Below are 19245 nucleotides of genomic sequence, written 5' to 3'. Positions count from 1 at the left end.
GAGTCAGACACGCAGTCGAACCTGCATCTATTATTATGTAATATGAACTACAGCATTCGCTGAGATTGAAATCGTATTATTACTTAGATGCACTCGCGGAATCGTATAAGTCAAAAATCTATGTAAATACCAAATGCAACAAAGGCCTTTGTTCTTGAACCAAGATTCTCACAATGGCGATCAACCCAGAGTCCAAGAAACAACCCGTATCTTTCCACAAAAAGTCAGGTCCTAACGACTTGCCTCCAACTTTTCCTCCGTTTCCAGCAGCACCGCACGGTGTCACCATAATTCCTTTCAAAGATTTTACGCCGTATGGCTACAAACGCCTTACAACAGAGACTGGAGAAGAAATCGAAGTTGACGCTCTTGGTGGCTTGCCTACCGTGAAGGTTCTCTCCGATGAAGAGGTCATTCAGAGAAATAAAGACAGAAGACGACGCAGAAATGCAGGACAGAGCGCGGACGCTACAGGAAGAATTGTACCTTGGTGGGAGGAATGGGAAGAGGGTGAAAATTCGCGCACCACGAGCGAGCCAATAGAACTGTACTTGTCTTCTCTTGTTCACATGTGAAATAACTAATCCCCGTCATCCAGGCGGAACAACCTCATCGATAGGGTTCACCAAGCTGCGGATGATTTCCGGATTGGTCGTACTTGGCCGCCGATATCTTCTGGAGTCAGATCATTATGGGATCATGTATAGACTTTCTCGTGTTGTTTGAGTGTTCTGATTTATTTCTGCAGTTTCGTTTGTACATCGGCCTTCTGTCTAGCTTGCCGATCTACCGCAAAGTCAAGAAGTCTAAGGGAAATACAGACATGACTTGTGAAGTGGGCGGTGACGCCTCGGATAACGATGATGTCCCAAAGGCAAAACAAATAAACCTCGACATTATACAAGATCCACTGGAACAGGTCGCCCATCCAGGCAAACAGCTAGAGCCAAAGGAAGGGGAGGGAGATATCATGGCTCGTTTACTTGAAACTTTCCTTGAAGACATGGAGAAGTCCATCAAGGTCTTCATGTCTTCATACATGCGAGATAAAGGTTTAATCTGGCAAGTTTGTCTACTTCCTTACTTGTTGTTCTGGTATTCATGGGTCACGCAGGTCGGAACGCAACCTTTTCATTGCACCCACAGTACTCCACTTTTTCCTCCGTTTCATGCAGCGGAACCGAGTTTTTGCTGGTTTCGAGACTCACACCGAAAACTTAAACCATGCGGTAGTTGTTGCCGAGCTCGCTATCAGGGAGCTTCCTTTGACGGCTAGGGTTGCACGAGTTTTGCCGGGCATGTTCGATGCTGCGTGCAAGGAGTGCTGGGGATACAGAGGAAGCCTCAGCATGTACATCTCCACCACTCTTAACTCCGAGGATGATACTGATACGCCTGCTTCGTCGGCGGTTGGCACATTTGAGGAAGCGCTCAAAGCTGATCACACTGAAATCGTATCCTCAGATGTTGTCCTTGACTCGTTGATGGCGAAGGAGGTTTTGGATGACACCTTCGGGCCCGGTGATGGCATGAACATTTCCCCTCCTCCAGCGAATGACCCTTGGGCTGCAGCCATTACTACAGGGCAGAACACTACGGTATCGTGGACTGATGTCAAAGTTGATTCACTGCTTACCTTCCTCGGTCCAACTCAATTGCCCTTGACGCATACAGCTGGTGTCGTCGAGTTCTCCACGCGCAAAGTCAAAGAAATAATGCTGCCAGAAGCTATCAACTCAGTTCCAGATACTCCCTCTACAGCGATTGAGCAGGAGTTAGGAAGTCGCTTCGCTCGTGTCGTGTTGGAACCTTGGATTCGCACCCCAACAGATGAACTTCTTGATATCACGAGACCTATCATCACGTCTTCTAGTCGCGGAGCCGTCATCAAGGACCCGTTCGCGGACAACATTGATGTGTCTGATGCCCACTCCCCTTCTGATGCATTCAATCCGTGTCGTGACAACTTGACTATACTCATCGATCCAGCGTCCGTAGATTGCTTCCATGTCGGCCTTGGCTTGTGTGGTACATGGGTGCAAATGGCTCGCTGTGAAGATGTGGAGAGTTCCACCAGTCCTATTGACCAAGGTACTCCATACGTCAGCAAGCATCCTCGCGATTGCTTCTGGTACCTAGAGGACGTTGTATCTATCTTCCCCAGCTTTTACGTGGAGTCAGAGGTGCAGATTGACCTTGGCCAGACAACCGACAATGATGATCTCTAGGTTACAATTCTGCAGCTTTTTGGTATCCTGGTGTATAGGAAGAAATCACTATTGTATGTTTTATCACCATGGACTCGCATCACGATTTGATATGCTTTATTTTATCTTGCCGAACTAGTTTGATACGTTGGTAGCCGGACTGTAGAACTATCGAAGTTCGCGCCATACAATATGTATATCCAGCCTCATCGCTTCGACAAGAAATAACTGTAGTGATAGTGTGAATAGAAGACAAACTTGACACCAAGTACTGTAAGTACATACTGTACTTACCGGTTACCAGCGCGATCGAGGGAGTTCACACATGACCTGGTGCACTTGCCGAGTGTGGATAGTCACCGTCTACTAGTGCATTGCGAGTGAGATGCGTGGCAGCGCTTGAGTCAACACTCGTAAAGCGTTCAAATTCTTCGCTGGCGGTATGAGCTATCACTAGTTTACTTCCTAGCATGACGAGAAGATCTTCAGAATTATCATCATGGCTGTGCGTGTCCATGACTCCACCGGTCTCCCCAGTTGTGAACCAAGCCGGAATCAAGCCAACGGCATTAGAAGTGTATGTTTTCGGAACTCGTTAGCAGCAAGAGTTAGAAAATGGCTTTGGATGGAGCCTTGCAGTCTATGTGGTGGATGATTGGGGAACCTCCCAGCTTGGTACTCTCCGGAAGACCTACTGTACACGCCGAGGCGAGTTGAGCCAATGAAATCACGATGCTTACGGAATTGACAGTAAGAGCTCGTCATACACAAAAGTGGGTTGGGTTGGGTTGGGTTATTTTGACTCACTGGCGGACTGTGACCAAAATCTGATTTTCGACGTGTGAAGACTCAAGAGAGAGAAGCAGATTTGTCATCGATCATTAGGGTTAGGTATACAACATTAGGAAATCTGATTAACCCTAACCACAATGCGGGGTTCTGAATTTCGAGCTCAGCTTGTGGATTTATGCACTTTCGGGTCATACTTTGCTTCTTTTGAATCCTGACCACCACCATGCCTTTCGCGGATGCCGCGCGACGAAATCGGTCTGCTGGATCCAATGATGAGGATGACGTGTTTGTGAAAGACGGACGTCCCGTGGCCTTCTTTTTCCATACGAGTGTCAGGGAAGGGCGTGATGTACTCAAACAAAAGATCACGGTACTATCTTGTTTAAATGTAGAAGCCTCCAATTGCTGATTTTATTCAATTGTTGTAGAGATATGGTGGTCGTGTATGTGAGGATGAGAAACGAGCCAACGTGATTTTAGTTGATGAAGAAGCCGACATCGAGCATATCCGCCGGCGCTACTACCGCTCAAATGCCCTCTGGCAGCAGGGCGTCTATATCGAGCCCCGGGATTTTGTCCGTCAATGCACCAGAGCTAGAAAATATGAACATCGTCCTCCACCGAGGAAGGGTATGCCCGGTGCTCCGGGTGGGCGCGTGTATGACATTTCGCTTCTGCTCCTATGTCTCGTTTGCTAATGCACCTATTAGACGCGTACCATTTACCGCAGATGATGATGATCATCTCGCATTTTACATTGCAACTGTCTATCCTAATGCTTCTGACGGGGGACGCACTGGGAATTTGTTGTACAGGGAGTTGACAGAGGAGCTGGTGCGTAATTAAATCTTGAGCATACGCATCTTAATTCACAAGAATACTCTTCCAAGGCTGATGAGCCTGAATTCAGAGAGTGGGCGAAAAGGCACACATGGCAATCCTGGCGCGAGCGTTACAGGATGAATCGCGTGCGTTTTGATCCTGTGATTGCCACGTATGCGGCGCAGCTCAAACCTGTGGCTCATGGTTTCGGTCACGATCCACGCTCGCGTCGCTTTAGACATGGGGAGATAGTACACCGGGAGGAAGAGGAAGAGGAGAGCGATCAGGAACTGGAACAACAAGCAGAGCGTGGTGCTGGATCTGATGACTTGAATAACCGGGTGCCCGACGGTATTCCACGAGCCCGTAACCAAGTTCAAGACAACGATATGCGCAATCATGAACCTAGCGCTGCACAGCCTCAATTGCGTAGGCGGCGTCGCGATGATCCTGATACGTCTCAGCGTGCAAATTTCCAAGGGGAGTCGCCTCGGAAGCGACGGCGTGTGGCCAGTCCAGCTACAGCATCAGAACCTCGCACTCCCGCTGTGGAGAAGGGGCGATGGGGTAGTGGTCATGGTAGTCCTGGCCAAATTTCGAATGAGAACGATAGAAGATCACCGGAAGCGTGGGGGGCGCTCGATGGTGCGATTAGTTTCGACAATGATCAAATGCCTCAGTAAGTTTTTTTTGTACAATGTATCACAACTATTTAACTAGTTACTTTACGGTATTCATTCTGGGCAGACTCAATGTATTACCAGTGCCGCGATCACCTGCGCATGACGTTCCAACAACTCAATCCGATGGACCATTGGCTACGCAGCAAACCTTAGTCAATTCACCCACCGACATACGATCCAGACGGGCTCCGAGTGCTCGAGTTACTGCTGTGGTTCAAGCGGCGTCGATGAGCTCACAGGCTATTTCAATTGCACAGCCCCTGCGAGCTGCGCGAAGGCCACATTCACGCCGTGGGCGAGCCCAACGAGAACAAAGCCCCGCTGCCGAAGTGCGCACCTCTGCTGCTGGCACCGAAAGTCAGTCACAGGTTAAACGTATACGGACGTCGAGCAAATCTCGCGGTAATCAATCTGCTGTGGCCACTTCTGACGCACCATATCGCCACACTCGGGCAAGATCGCAGTCAGTTGACCTGCCTCCACAACCTGCACTAGCATCGAAGCGCCAGAGAGTAGTTTCGGCGAAGGGGAAAATGAAAGAACCGGAGCTAGAGGAGGTTCCTGAAGAAGATGCCGAAGGAAATGTAGTCGAAGGCGATGATTCTCAAGCTCACATTTACGAGGGTGTCGGGTTGGAAAGTCAAGGATCACAGATTTCAATTCGTCGCCCGGAGGCCGAGACATTCCAAGAGCAGCAGGATGTGGAGGACCACCTTCTGAAGGAAGGGAGTAGCCTCTTCACTGACGAAGAACAATCTGACGAGTCTTCTGATGAACAACAAGAATTCACAGCGGACTCTTCATCTGAAGATCCTTCCGACTCTGATGATGCAGCCACCCATAAGAATCTCCAGCGTAGTGGGCAACGGCTCAATAGGATGGCAGCTGCTGGCTTCCGCACTCGTCTTCCGAGTACCTCAATGTCAGCCTCAAACAAGGCCCGGATGACCACAAGATCATCTGCAATTCGAGTCACACGCCACGCGGCCTAACTTCCTCCCCTCCCTTCTCCAGGCACCAAGGCGATTTACCATATTGCAAGAGAGGAGAGGGAATTAACATTAGTCATTAATCAACGTTGTTTATATATCACTTAGAATCATTAAGCCTAATCAATTGATGATATGCGCACGGACCATCCGGAGTTACTGGATCCGGAGTGTGCTTGATCGACTGTTTGTTGCTCTCCACATTCCTCGTCAGCAAGCACGAAGACGAGCTCATTCATTTTCCGCCTCACTCCCACATTCTTCCAACGTTTCCTTGTTGATCGTGCGGTGTCCCGTAAACCCAATTGCTTTCGAAGAAGATGACTAACACATCCGCAGGATCAAAGCGGTCTTGGGAGGGTCACGCAGCCGAATCTCACTCACACAAGAGACACAGAGACGAACCTAGAGACTGGCGGGATGTGCACCTAAAGTCTCCCACAGATAAGCGTAGCAAATCTAGCAGTAGCAGACGAGACAGTGTCGATAAGCGGGAGCCTAGACGGTCCAGAGAAGACTCGAGGAGGCCTAGCGACCATTCTCGAGACTGGGACAGAGACAAAGACAGGCGCGACGACCGTGGTCGGGATCGTGACCGTGAAAGAGACCGTGATCACGACAGAGAACATCGCCGTAGAGAAGACAATCGAAAAGATGAATATCGTCGTCGAACTCCACCTCGGAATCGCCGTTCACCTGCACCAACCAATGGACATTCTTATCAAGCTAAGGACTACTCAGACAAAGAAGAAGGCGAGTAAGTATCAACGCATCCAAGTGTATGAATACCCTTTCACACCACTTTTTTCTGTCAAGAATTTCTCCTACGCGTAGCGCCCGTGCAGCATCTCTGACTCCATCCACACAAACTCCCTCAGAGGTCACTCATATTCAGAAGCCGGTACAGCCTATTGCTCCTCCACAACCTGATCCAGAACTTGATCTCGAGATCGATACAGCTGCTGCAGAGGCAGCCGCTCGAGCCGCTCGCCGTGCCAGGCGTCAAGCCCTTTTAGCCAGGGACTCCGGGTTAGCTAGTGCTAATAAGAGCGTCAGCCCCAGCCCTGGGCCTAGTAGTGCGGTCCAACCGCAACCTGTTGCACCTGTATCTGATACACTTCAGCCCCACAGTGCTGTCGATACTTCCGCAAGTTCAGCAGCCGACACCTCTAAAGCGAGCCATGATTCAATGAGTAAGGTCCTCTCCAAAAAATATCTCGCGTGGATTAATGTATAGTATCATGCAGGCAAACGAGATTCTGCATCTCCACAACCAGATGATAGTATTTTTGAACTTGCTAAGGACGAGGACGATGAAGACGTTCGTGCGAAGATGCAAGATGGTGCACCAGATCAGATATCTGCTGCCGACTATGACCCCAGCCTAGATCGCCGAGAGGACGAACAAAGGCGAGTCCTCAAAGACGAACCCATGGATGTAGAAACTATTGAGGAAGAGGAGGAAGAGGAGGAGGACGATGTCGATGACATGTTCGCGGCAACTATAACCGAGAAGAAGCGAAAGAAAGTCAAGAAAGTTGTTGTATGCCCTCACTATTTTGTCCGTCAACGATGTCTGACCTTGTATGCAGAAAAAAGCAGCACCCGCCCTTATCACAACGACGTTAGACTCCGCCTCAGATCATGAGGGTTATTACCAAGTTATCCTTGGTGAGCAACTTGATGGTGGTCGGTACCAGGTCTTCTCCTCTGTTGGAAAGGGAATGTTTGCCAATGTTGTCCGGGCACGCGTTCTTCAAGATGCAGAAACCGGCAAAGAGGTGGCCATCAAAATCATCAGGAGTCAGGAATCTATGTTCGTACAGTTTCGCTATATGATACTTCTGAGTATGCTGAAGCAACATCCAGGCATCGTGCTGGTCTGAAGGAGGTGCAGATATTGAACAAGTTAAAACAGGCTGACCCAGAAGACAAGAAGCACATCGTCCGGCTAGAGAGAACTTTTGAACACCGCGGACACCTTTGTCTTGTGTTTGAGTCCATGAGGTTGGAAGTTCTTTAATTTCATTCCTGGGTGTTTGACAAAAATTCCTCTAGTATGAACCTTCGAGATGTTGTGAAGCGCTTTGGCAAGGATGTCGGTCTGAACATCAAGGCCGTCAGAGCTTATGCACACCAACTTTTCCTTGCGTTAAGTCTTCTCAAGAAAGTCAACATTATGCATGCAGACATCAAGCCTGACAACATATTGGTGAGATTCGATTTAGCTCTGGCACCTGTCGATTCACTAACGACAAATTCAGGTTAATGAACAGAAGACGTTATTGAAGCTGTGCGACTTAGGCTCAGCGTCGGATGCGTCGGAAAATGACATCACCCCCTATCTTGTTAGTCGTTTTTATCGTGCGCCTGAGATCAGTACGTTGCTTATACTTCTGTCGAAGTTAAAAACTAACGTCATTTTATTTAGTCCTCGGAGTCCCGTATGATCCAGCGCTCGATGTCTGGTCCATTGGGTGCACACTGTATGAATTATACACGGGGAAAATCCTTTTCCCTGGCCGGTCGAACAATCAAATGCTTTTACTCATGATGGAGCTCAAGGGAAGGTTTAATACCAAAATGATCAAGAAGGCGAAGTTCGGAGAAATGTATTTTGATGAAATGGGTGGGTTTGAGAGCGTAGAGACGGACCGTGTCACTGGTGCCGTGAGTCAATGTGATGCCTTATTAATAATTTTTCCTGTCAGCTGATTGTTCTACCAGAATGTTGTCCGCAAGGTTCACATATCCAAACCTAGCCGTGACCTCCGCGCCCGTCTCATGCCACCTGCATCAGTCAAGATGAAGGATGACGAGATGAAGTTGCTCACCTCATTCATCGATTTGTTGGACAAGTGCATGGCACTTGATCCAGCAAGGCGGATTACTCACAAGGAAGCGTTAATTCATCCATTCATCAGGGGATAGGATTGCCATGAGCATCTTATCTCGGACCTGTACTACGTTCCCGTGGCGTGTATTTATATTTCTCTTCTTGTTCTCATCAGTATAAATTGCACCTCTGACCTGTCTGCTGGTCCAGGTGTGAAGGTATGACGATAAGGGAATCTCATTACTCCACACGTAAATGAGGGGTATATATACTTACCAATGTGTCGATACTTCTCCAATCACGCGGCAACAGTCATGACATCTCGTTTGAAACGTATGTTCTCTCGGAAGGGTGGAGAGAGATGAGGTGATCACTGATATTAAACCTGCGGACAGTCGGAGCGCTCCCTACATTCGATGAACTGCCAAGTTTTCATGATTTCAAGGGATGTGCGTGGGATGTATGGGGCAAGGACGATGAGCTAGGCACGATTAACCTACTCACTCCCGAGGTGGTGGCACAAGCTGCTCAGGAGGAGATTCGGTACGTTTATCACAAGAGCCGAAATGATATGATAACCAATCATGCGTCTTGTTGTCAATGATAGCCTAGGGCGTACAGTTTCATTGAATTGGTGCGAGCAATACGGCTCCCGCGTAAAAGCTGAGCCTTACAATACTACTAACCAGGCCAATCCACTTCCCCTCGAGGGTAAGCAGATAATCGCCGCGTTTTCTTTCAGTGTTCATTGATCTTCCATCGCAAGCCCGTTTTTGAGCGTAAGATTCCATCAATCACTACCTTCGCGAAGTACGGCCCCACCATACCTATCCGGGATGACGTTATCCATATAGTATGTCCCACTCAACCCCGACTGACGAATCACACTTCACTAAACTAAATTTGCAGAATACACAATCGGGTTCCCAGTGGGACGGTTTGAAGCACTATGGGTTAACAGAACACAACGTGTTCTACAACAAGTATATCGATTTCGTACATCGAGGGCTTCGACAAAACTCACGGATCTTGTTAGCACCCCCGCCGAAACCCTCTCTGAGGGCGAAATGGAATTACACGATCCGAGTGAGATCGATTGTTCGAAAGTCAAACTTGGGATACACAGTAGGTCCACAAACCCGCTACCCCGTATAGTATGACTGAGTACTATCTCTAGACTGGGCTAATCATGGTATATGCGGCCGCGGCGTTTTCCTGGATGTGGTAAGGTATTATACGGCCAATGGCGAAGCCCTACCTTACGATCCCTGGACGAGTCATCCAATCACTGTTGCCGAACTAGAGGACATCGCGAAGAAGCAAGGGGTTGAGTTCCGACAAGGCGATATCCTTCTCTTGCGCGTTGGATTTATCCAAAAATACTACGCGAGCACTAATGAAGCAAAGGCCGATTTGAGAGGCGGCTCAGAAAAGGAAACATTGTATGCAACCCCATCCGTATCCTGACGCCCCTTTCGCTTAGCAAAACAAAATACAGCGCTGGAATAGAACAAAGTGAAGATATGAAGCGCTTCCTCTGGTATTTTGTTATCAGATGTTACCAAATAATGGCTTGATTGTGCCTGCAGGAATAATCACTTTGCTGCTATCGCATCCGACCAACCATCTATGGAGGTGAGTTCCCCGCGGGTACTATCGTAAGCCTGACCAGCTAATTGCGTATTAATAGTGCTGGCCCGCGCCTATGGGAACGCAGCTTCACCAGGTCAGTCTAGCTCTCAGCCACTAACATTATCGCTGCGCTAAATTCCCGCGACTTCGCAGACGATTCTCGGGTAAGTTTCGGCCCTTCCCAAAATATTTTCATTCCTGACAACTGCGGATGCAAGCCTCTATGGGATGCCTATTGGTCTGTGCCTCATAACAATCTTCTGCATACAATTTTTATTTCTACCTAAACAGGCGAATTGTTTGATCTTGAAGCTCTCTCAGCGTTGTGCCAAGAGACAGGTCGCTATACGTTCTTTTTCACGTCTTGGCCTTTGAACATGTCAGTCGCTTTCCATTCTGTATGGAGTTGTATCTCAAATCAGTGTCTTTTTCCTTGTTCAGTCTCGGCGGCGCTGCGAGCCCCCCCAACGCTGCCGTGAGTATCCCTCATAAATATATGTCCTGTCATGTTAATAATTGTTTATAGGCATATTTCTGAGCTGTCCTTACTTGACACAAGTTCCTGGTAGCTCATGTGGTCGGCTGAGGTGTAAGTTTGTGAAAGTTGAGATGTCAAACGAACATAGTTGTGGTTATATGAATTGTAACTGTCACTAAACGACGAAGGGTTGTGATTGACCCTATGCAATGTATCTTTGTAGAGATGTTACCCTGCTGATCCAATCATGTCCACAAAAACTAAATCTTCTCAATCCTCAGGAACGTAGAATTACAAAAAATATATGGTATTTGTATGATAGTGGCATACTTGCTTGTTTGTACTTGAGAGCGTTTCATATCGTCATGATCAATAGTATACTTAGAATAATCCTACGCGGAAGGATACCATGTATAGAACCAAGGTACAGCATCAACCAGAACAAAATCATACAGCCAGGCTATGCCGTCTGCCGTCATCAGCTTCAAGTGCACGACGGACGGCACTTTGATGTGCGCTCCGTCGACGCCCCTCAACGTTAACCCAACCATTGACGTTCCCGTATTCGGCATCAGCTTGGGCACCTTCGCTTTCGTCGTCGTCTACTTCGACGTGAGGACGTGACTTCTTCCTTTTCACGACAGTATTTGCGGTAGCTGAGGATGACGAACTCGTGCCGGACGAAGAACGAGCAACAGGGATTGAAGTCTTGGACTGCGAAGACCCTTCTGAGGAGGGTCTGTGCTCAGGATCCTCATTTTGAACACTAGTTGTGGATGATCTCTTCTTCAGCCCCGGAGCACCTGTAGGCTGCATCGGTGGACCATCAGGTTTCCGCATTTTCCTAGTGGTCTGGACCGTGAGTCATAGCGAAATTGTGCAAGGGATGGGACTTACGTGTTGAGCTTGGGCTCAGCATAGTTGACACTTTTCCGTGTACGACGTTCGCGCCCTCCAACAGGGGCTTCATCAGAAGTAGAAGCACATGGCGGAGGGACCGGACTAAAAGATGTTCGAGGTGTCGGCAACTGAGAGATCTGAGATGTCGTTGTAGGAGTGGTGGCTGGCGTGGATAAGAAGCTCCGGGTTGTTGCCAGCGACGTGACTCCGGATATCGGCGTTGTTCCATCCGTATCAGGCGTGTGCTGTCGATCCCGATCTGCAAATCGATCAGTTAGAGAAGACATGATCGCATGCGTCCGCATTTCGCGTTGCCTAAACGTGCGCCGTACCTGGTGCATTAGTGTTTAACAGTGGTAGTATAGCACGGCTTCTGGGTGAGTTTGTGACATCCTTGAGGCCCGAGTACTCCTCGCGTCTTCGTCGTTTCCTTTCCTGCACCCGTGATGAAGTAGTAGCCTCACCCTCTTCCGATGGTAACTCTCGTTCAACCTGCTTTGTCGTTTTCTCCTTCTCTTTCTTTGCTGGTAGTACGTAGTCCAAATCATCATCCTGAGTTGGTGGTGGTCCCGATGTCCTGACAGCTTCTTGTTCCTCGTCGTCCTCAGCCAAACCAGCCTCCCTACGAGCAGGAGACCCGAAGGCGGGACTAGCAGCTCTGGGTGGAATTATCCTATCACCATCCGTACTTACACTGAGAAACCCACCCTCCCTTCTCCCCGTTTTCCTCTTGTTTGACGACCCTCGTTCTTCTGCAGGAGCTTGCGGTGGCGTTGGTAGTGGCGGAGGCGAGGAAACTCGGGCGGGTAATGGCAGGCGAGATGCTGCAAGTCTTGACTTGGTTTTTCGCCGAATAGTAGGACTAGGTATATGCTCTGCCTCCTCTTCGTCTCCTTCCGCAGAAGAGGCCAATTCTTCGTCTTCGTATATGCCTGGTACGTTGGGCGCACGTGAAAGTTTGGGCATTTGTGGTGACGCATTTGGATCTATGAACGGTCGACGAGCTCTAGACGCTGGCCTCTCTTTGGCGGGAGAGGCTACCCCGGGAGCAATACCAAATGACTGCCGCAAAAAAGTCAGATGTTTGACCAAATTAGCAGTCTAGCTGAATCTCAGCGACAGCAGGTGGGTTCTCGGGATATGAAACTCACCGCAGCATCAGCATCAGCCATTATTTTCCTAGACTTTTCCTGCTCTTTCTTCAGTTGTGCCGCGAGTGCAATCTCGGATGCTCGTAGTCGGAGGTTCTCGACGTATAGGGTGGATATTTGAGCGTTAAGCTCCTCGATGCGGATGCTGAGAGTCGAATTGAGTCTGGTATCGTACAGTGAGCTATTTTCTAATTAGATTAAACTTGACAGGGCGACATACTTGGTGATATGCTTATTGGCAAGCAGGAATTTCTTCTTAACTAAATGCCACAGACGTTAGTCGGACCCAGGGTGACATAAATGACATACAGTTTTCAAATTCACTGAGAGCATCATTCTGACGGACATTAAGGGAAAGGCGTGAGTCTCGCCTGCTCATCGTGGGCGGCGACGAGGACAAGCTCTGTGGCTGTCCCGGTCGTGGTCGTAGTTGGGTCCAACACGCGCTGTTATCGAACAATACCATATCCACGTGATCAAGACGCGTCCCCAATATGGAAGTTGGGTATCTTACTTTGCCTCAAGGCAATGATGGGCGCATTCTTCCCTTCAACCTTCCTTCTAGGGCCCAGACTCGATTTGAAACTATGTTTTTCTTCCTAGTAAAGCAACAAGTCGCGACTAAAATACACGAGAAGTGGGGTGCGACTAGTCAGCAGCTTGCACGTTCGCGGGTATTGCCTAAGGCTATGTTGTGATAATCACTGTTCCTGACTGGCTTCCAGTTCTTCCACTGATGGTACATCACGCAACCACCCACAAAAGTCAACATCCTTCTCCAATAATTCACTAACACGGTCAACATGTCTTTCCACATCAAACTGGGAACGATAACCCCCTCCAAAGACGCCACTACTCGTCCCGTTGTGACCTGAACCTCCAGCCTGGGTGGAGGTGAACTGCGGAAGAAATGCGTTTGGATTTTGAGCGAATGACCGCATTGGGCTGACAGGCGAGTGAAGAAGGAGGTTGTGATTGGACGTAGGGGAATCAGACGCCCCCGAACCCGGGGTTGAGAAGTAAGACTTTGCAGGCGAGGGGTTTCCCTTGGCGGCATGTGGTGAAGGCTCACTCTCGGCACGAAGTATATTTTTCAAAGGAGGCCCCTGGCGTGGCTTCGGTTGAGGGGTGGCTGCCAGCAACTCAGTGAGAGTAGGAAGTCTACCTTCACCGCGAGGGGAGGCTGGAATAGCTGCACGTTTCGACGTTACCTCTGGCACATTTGCCGATTCCGTCGGTGGTCGAGAGCGAATTGCTGAATTTTCTCCATGGGAGGACTGTAACCGTCGCTTCTTCGAAGTGGAAGATACTATGTCATGGAGAGAAGACGGTGATAAAGGGCGTTTGTTTGTTTGTCGCCCGTCGGAATGTAGCGGAACAGAAGGGGATATATCAACAGTATAAGGATCTTCCCCGAGATGATTATGATCGCCATCCCTGGGAGTTGACGGATGTGAAATAGACGATGATGAACATACAGGGTAAATCGGCGGGGGTTTTGACCGAACAGGCACCGCGGCGTTATGTCGTGGCTGCGGAGTTGAAGTTTCAAGCTGTGATGGGAAGGATGGAGGAATATACGGCTAGGGGCAAGGTAAAACAGAGACTGATGAGTTCGATAAGAAGAAAATACTTGACTTTCGCACTCACCGTTTCTGGAAAGTCTGCAATCTTGGGCAGACCCCCATCGGAAGCATGCAAGGACTTCAGCGGGGTCTTGAAGCTAGCTGTTTCTGGCTCATCGCCGCTAGGTTCCGTTGGTAATTTGGAGCCGCTCGCTATATGGTCACCTTTGGGATCTCCGTGGACCCGAAAATTAGGGGGACCATGTCTATCTGAGCGTTCCTTATTACTCTTCTTACCAGTCACGGTTGTAGCATTACGCTTTACGACCGGAAAACTAAGCGACGTGGATTGGCTTTTATCTTTCAGCAATGTCAACTTCATCCCTGACTTGGAGGCACCTGTGAGTGCTGGGGTAATGGATACGGTCTTTTCGACAACCGACGCGCCTTCAGGTGTGGAGATCGTCGCTTGCCACTTTGCCACCTTCTCCTTGACATTCAGCATGGTTTTGGGCGAGACCGTTGCTAGCGCTTGAATGATTTCTACTGGCAGCTGATAGGCAGCAAGATCTGATCCGCGGAATGGTGCAACTGCTGTTATCGACACGTTGGCGGGATGACGAGATTGCTTGGCATTCCCTTTCGACGTCCTCGCTTTTGTCCTATCTTTCTCTAGCTTCAACCATGTTTCCTCGTCATCTGGTAGTATCCATTCCGCGTTCTCAGCTGGATTCCAGCGTTGGTCTAACCCAGTCATACGATATCGTCCCCTGACACAACCCATCTTCAACTTCGCGCTGACCTGGGTCCATTTCCCCTCCCCTGTGTCTCCTCTTGCAGCGTCAACTGCCTCTAGGACAGCGTGTTTCAAGTCTTGAACGTTTGCGTCGAACGAGGGAGAGCTGGGTCTTGAAGAGGGTGCAAGTACCTCAGGTTTGGTGGCAAGAAAAAGGTGAATGTCGCGTAGAATCTCGGTAGTGGACAGATGATTTAGTTTATTGGATGAGGACGCGCCCTTCCGCCCTGTTGATTTGCGTTCAAGAGACGGTGGGAATACCGGTGTATAAAGCGACATTGTTACTATAAAGCGCCGTCAACTGAGTGTCTTGATTAATGCTAGTGAAACGGTCCGCAGCGAAATTGTGGCAAACTAATGAGTGCGCCCAGATTAGAAAATTTGGAGGGAGACCAGACTGATTTCCCCTTGAATCCCTGCCAGTTGGTGTTGGATCGTTGTGTTTGCTTGGTGTGTTTCAGTTAAGTCTGAAGGCAAGTTGGAGGCGGCACGTCAAGCGCAAGGTGAACTACCCACAGCGGACTTTGAAATTCCACTGTACACCCAGTGACAGGGCCACAAGTCCGCCACGGTCAGACCACAACCGCATGCAATTATACAGATCAAGCCCATCAGCACAGGCAAGCACGTTTACGCTTGCGAGCACTGCTCAAAATTAAAATGTCTCACCGGCCTACATACTCACGGAATTTTGCTTGCATCACCAGTGTTGCTTCGCAATGTTTGTGGACAGTGCCACATAAATCACGCTATGATCAATTGTGAGCCTTGCAGCTCTCACACCTTACCGCCTCACTATACTAGAACAAGCGTGTTAGTAGGAAATGGAACTTGTAATCAATAATGCTTATGATTCCTCCAATGTGTCCTCGACTGTTCAAGGATGGCAAACTGACGCCGCCGCCACAGTGGCGTATTGATCACATATGCAAGTCCCGCGACTCATCTCAGTTTATCCTATACGCCCACAGGTAGGTTACCCTTGGCGGCGTGTCCGAGAACTCGATATATCGACTTCTCCGAGGTCACAACTTCTTACACGGTCCCTGACCTAACTTACTTACTTTGACATTAGCGGAGCTCGTTATCCACGAGATAACTCGTTGATCATCCAGATTCTCTCCAGCGCATCTGCCACTCAGAATCAGAATTTACTTTTCATCCCAAGACAATGGAACGCATACTGACAGTGAGTGACAGCGTGACATTGGTGTGTAGGTGCCTGAGTTGTGGAGTTAGGTTTCTGTAACTCTCTACCATCCACCAAAGGATACCTGTTGTTAGGTAAAACTACGATTGGCGACGGAATCGTACCTCGAATATGCCTACATGCGCCCATGCCCGGTTCTTCCTCGGGGCTCGAACTCAGCTCAAATATCTATTTTTTTAACATTCTGTGGGTAAATTCAGGGTTTAAAATCATCCCCCTCGGTTTTAGGCATGCACCAGAATAGAGTCCTCAAGGTCATTCTCAACGACAATCTTGTCTTCGTGTGAAGTTGGAGCGAGGCTGTATAGCTGCGCAGCGCACAGTCAACATTAATGACGCTCAGGAGAGCCTCGCCTTGTTCCATCATCTAAGCAACAGTGTTCCCTCTGCTCCCACTCCCACTTAAACTTGGACAATCAGTCAGTTGAACTGAAGGCGGTATATATGTTTACATCGGTCGCGATAAATATAGCGGTCCTGAACAGTGTGACCCACAACCACAATCGCAATCACCGGTCATACGAGCGACACAGGAGACCTTCAAGTCTAACAAGCATCGGCTCCTTGATGGCGCCAGCCACCCACCGAACTCAACCTTTTTTTGCTCAGCGTTACCAATCCATAATACCAACGAGCGGTGACGGCGAGATACTCCAAGCTGATGATCAAATATTTCCACTGCATTTAATTGATCGAGAAAAATGTAAAATATACGTCAAAGCCTAAGCAAAGGACACCCTCTTGCGAGGTGCACGATCCTGTGCGGGGCTTGACTTTTGATGGTCCGCGGGGCCCGGGCGCTCCTTGCGCATTTTTACTTTCTCCCTTTTCAGCCGAGCCCGCTGGATCGCAATGGTAGCCTTGACCTCCTCCTAGAAACCGCGTAAAAAATAATTGTACCCTACGCACAGTCTTTGATGATTTACCAATTTCTTTTTTGTCCTGCTTTTTTGATGAATACGGTCGGATCGGGGCTGACCAGCCTACGAATCGGAATGATTTGTGATGAGAGGGATGTATCGGGGAATTGACAGACTGGGAATGTGATGTACCTACCTGCGGTTGATGATGTCTCCCAGCCTTAAGCAACGCTTTATCCTCCTGTGAATTGCCGATTGACACCGCTAGATCCAAAGAATCCTAACCGTAAAGACTTTCATGAGATAATTTCTGGCCGACGATCGCGAGTAATGCAAACGCTGTGTCAGAATGAGCGCCCTACCTTGCCGTGTTCATAAAAAACTTTCCTCTTTTTCTCCTTCAATGTTGATAGTGGGGGTGTCACGACAGGCGGTCCTGATTTCGTCATAACATGGAGTTTCCCGTGTCAACGAAGGCGCGGAAAGACTCTGGAGGCGTTCAAGTCCAGCGTGACGGAATCAACTTGAAAAGGATTCAGACTGATGACTCAGCAGAAAGTTAGTAACACAACCTTCCGACGACGCAATCAATCGCCTTTGAAGCGCCGCCGGGTACCAGCTATCAATTATCTTTTGTCACACTGTGCGTCTGTTCATCATATGCAGCAACAGGAGATTGGCGTAAAGCAACCGGTAGACAACCGGTCGACAACCAGATTCCAATGGAAACGACTCATAGGATTATGTGACTATTTTTCCAACATCTGATTCATCTGCGGTCTCGTTACAGTCAAATGCAGGGGACAGCCTGAGTGCACCTTCAATGAATGCCGGCAACGGAGGGTCGCCAACAATACGACATATTCCAAATTCACGCTTGCAGCTCGAGCTTTCTCTTCAAATGTTATACCAGGGTAACCTAAGTCATTCCCGCAAATCAAGTAGTTTAACTTTCTTCAGGTATTGACAGGATACAATCTAGCCATATATATGGGTGTCACCAACTTTACTTACTTCATGCCGCAGGTGTGACCGAATCTGGAGTTGATCCCCGGGTTCAAATTGTGCCCGTCAGGACCTTGTTCCTCATACGATTAGTCGTTCTCGAGAAAAGGTCCTGCGAAAACGCTATCAAATGACGCACGGCAATACCTCTCGTTTTGGATGGCTGGCGACCTGTTCTTCTTGTGCACAGATGGTCACCAAATTCAAAATGCATAATCCGCTTTAGCACCCTGAGCAGACACGCTACGTTCATTCCATTGCCGTGTATGCTACATAGCCTATCGGGGGATGGATAAAAGGGCAGACAGTTCTTCGTCAAAGATCACCCACCAATCGACTAGAACACTTCTTTCTACAACACTCATATATTCACCAACCACTCTCAACTACTATCAACAATGTGCTGTTGGAGACAGTATGTGCAGTCGTCCAATCCTTCCATGGTTTACTGACCCTCTCCTCAGTGTCCGCAATGTTTACCTCCGCTGTGGACACGCCTTGAACCTCGTAAGCCTCACACGAATGACTCTTAGCGACGTGGCTAACGTCGATGACTTCCTACGTCAGCCTGACGAATTGGTGAGACATCACAGCACAACGATACCAGCGATGTCTAAAAGTTTTTGCAGATCGTCTGCGACAGTTCCAGGTGCAAGTTCGGCCCCAATCACCCTGCCACCTGCCTCCCGCCCACGTGCAAGCAAAGTTGCGCCCAATAGTGCGTGCACACGACTCATTTACGATTACAATGACTGACTTGCACGATGATGAAAATTTCTTACTTCCGCTCCACTCGCATTTCGGACAACGCCACTCTGATGACTCGTCGGATCATTAGTCGCCAGTACCCTCAACAATATTGTAAGCTCGTGATTGTTATATCTCGCTGTTGTTTCTAACAACAGACATGATAGCGCCCAACATCAACAGATTCTGCCCCTCGTGTGAGCAGGCTGGACGCCGCTGAGCGCCGAACGCCGAACGTCATTGTGAATATCTTATCTTGCACCTTTAATTCTTAGAGCCCAGGCCAAAGACCCCTTTCGTTAATTATTCCATGTGTCATATTATTTATAGTGTATCACCTAACATCGGGATCGACTACGTGTACAGTTCGCTTTCTTGTTACAGAATATCGAATGATCTGGGATTTGTTAAAGTTTGTCCGACCGAGGAACGTTGCATGAAGCCCGGATAATTAACTCAATTGGATGGCGCTGTGCCGTAGCTCGCCCGAGTCAACAAATGAAACCTAAGAGCAAAATGCGTTTCAGGCCACTTACATACAGGATGATCCTCACGGTCCCTTGATCAAATGC

At 48.8% G+C, this 19245-nt stretch overlaps 7 protein-coding genes across 7 annotated transcripts; 4 read left to right on the top strand and 3 right to left on the bottom strand.

Moving 5' to 3' along the window:
- Nucleotides 1-104: 104 nt before the first annotated feature.
- HD556DRAFT_1347141 (uncharacterized protein) lies at nucleotides 105-2476 on the top strand. The gene is made up of 4 exons (XM_041302268.1): nucleotides 105-547; nucleotides 599-701; nucleotides 749-1062; nucleotides 1115-2476. The coding sequence occupies exons 1-4, from the start codon at nucleotides 174-176 to the stop codon at nucleotides 2226-2228; spliced, it is 1905 nt and encodes a 634-aa protein (XP_041163734.1). The 5' UTR covers nucleotides 105-173; the 3' UTR covers nucleotides 2229-2476.
- A 710-nt stretch (nucleotides 2477-3186) lies between these two features.
- HD556DRAFT_1347138 (uncharacterized protein) lies at nucleotides 3187-5641 on the top strand. Its single transcript, XM_041302267.1, has 5 exons — nucleotides 3187-3369; nucleotides 3428-3657; nucleotides 3710-3833; nucleotides 3890-4500; nucleotides 4569-5641. The coding sequence occupies exons 1-5, from the start codon at nucleotides 3223-3225 to the stop codon at nucleotides 5494-5496; spliced, it is 2040 nt and encodes a 679-aa protein (XP_041163733.1). The 5' UTR covers nucleotides 3187-3222; the 3' UTR covers nucleotides 5497-5641.
- A 172-nt stretch (nucleotides 5642-5813) lies between these two features.
- HD556DRAFT_1457899 (kinase-like domain-containing protein) lies at nucleotides 5814-8516 on the top strand (the record flags this gene model as incomplete). The annotated part of the gene is made up of 9 exons (XM_041308166.1): nucleotides 5814-6250; nucleotides 6310-6686; nucleotides 6741-7036; nucleotides 7086-7309; nucleotides 7363-7500; nucleotides 7552-7705; nucleotides 7758-7872; nucleotides 7925-8163; nucleotides 8221-8516. The coding sequence occupies 9 exons, from the start codon at nucleotides 5814-5816 to the stop codon at nucleotides 8422-8424; spliced, it is 2184 nt and encodes a 727-aa protein (XP_041163732.1). The 3' UTR covers nucleotides 8425-8516.
- HD556DRAFT_122533 (uncharacterized protein) lies at nucleotides 8305-10697 on the top strand. The gene is made up of 16 exons (XM_041297003.1): nucleotides 8305-8662; nucleotides 8725-8872; nucleotides 8937-8963; nucleotides 9019-9040; nucleotides 9096-9182; nucleotides 9239-9312; nucleotides 9366-9454; nucleotides 9507-9771; nucleotides 9828-9869; nucleotides 9919-9964; nucleotides 10020-10055; nucleotides 10115-10125; nucleotides 10180-10199; nucleotides 10253-10340; nucleotides 10403-10436; nucleotides 10488-10697. Exons 1-16 carry the CDS (start codon nucleotides 8608-8610, stop codon nucleotides 10497-10499), a joined length of 1056 nt encoding a protein of 351 aa, XP_041163731.1. The 5' UTR covers nucleotides 8305-8607; the 3' UTR covers nucleotides 10500-10697.
- A 3-nt stretch (nucleotides 10698-10700) lies between these two features.
- Nucleotides 10701-12931, bottom strand: HD556DRAFT_1347114 (uncharacterized protein). The gene is made up of 6 exons (XM_041302266.1): nucleotides 12800-12931; nucleotides 12711-12750; nucleotides 12491-12653; nucleotides 11672-12440; nucleotides 11337-11598; nucleotides 10701-11283 (listed from the first exon to the last, which is right to left on the bottom strand). The coding sequence occupies exons 1-6, from the start codon at nucleotides 12867-12869 to the stop codon at nucleotides 10887-10889; spliced, it is 1701 nt and encodes a 566-aa protein (XP_041163730.1). The 5' UTR covers nucleotides 12870-12931; the 3' UTR covers nucleotides 10701-10886.
- Nucleotides 12932-13064: 133 nt separating this feature from the next.
- On the bottom strand, nucleotides 13065-15356 carry HD556DRAFT_1287735 (uncharacterized protein). The gene is made up of 2 exons (XM_041299352.1): nucleotides 14141-15356; nucleotides 13065-14073 (listed from the first exon to the last, which is right to left on the bottom strand). Exons 1-2 carry the CDS (start codon nucleotides 15128-15130, stop codon nucleotides 13192-13194), a joined length of 1872 nt encoding a protein of 623 aa, XP_041163729.1. The 5' UTR covers nucleotides 15131-15356; the 3' UTR covers nucleotides 13065-13191.
- Nucleotides 15357-16645: 1289 nt separating this feature from the next.
- On the bottom strand, nucleotides 16646-17469 carry HD556DRAFT_1347106 (uncharacterized protein). The gene is made up of 4 exons (XM_041302265.1): nucleotides 17284-17469; nucleotides 17118-17201; nucleotides 16988-17044; nucleotides 16646-16933 (listed from the first exon to the last, which is right to left on the bottom strand). The coding sequence occupies exons 1-4, from the start codon at nucleotides 17368-17370 to the stop codon at nucleotides 16784-16786; spliced, it is 378 nt and encodes a 125-aa protein (XP_041163728.1). The 5' UTR covers nucleotides 17371-17469; the 3' UTR covers nucleotides 16646-16783.
- Between the last annotated feature and the right edge of the window lie 1776 nt (nucleotides 17470-19245).

This window comes from Suillus plorans, assembly GCF_016647745.1.
Source record: "Suillus plorans strain S12 chromosome Unknown HD556scaffold_11, whole genome shotgun sequence".
In the NCBI taxonomy this organism is placed as follows: Eukaryota; Fungi; Basidiomycota; class Agaricomycetes; order Boletales; family Suillaceae; genus Suillus; species Suillus plorans.
Note: the sequence above shows the minus strand (reverse complement) of the source record. Positions and strands in the feature narration are given on the sequence as shown.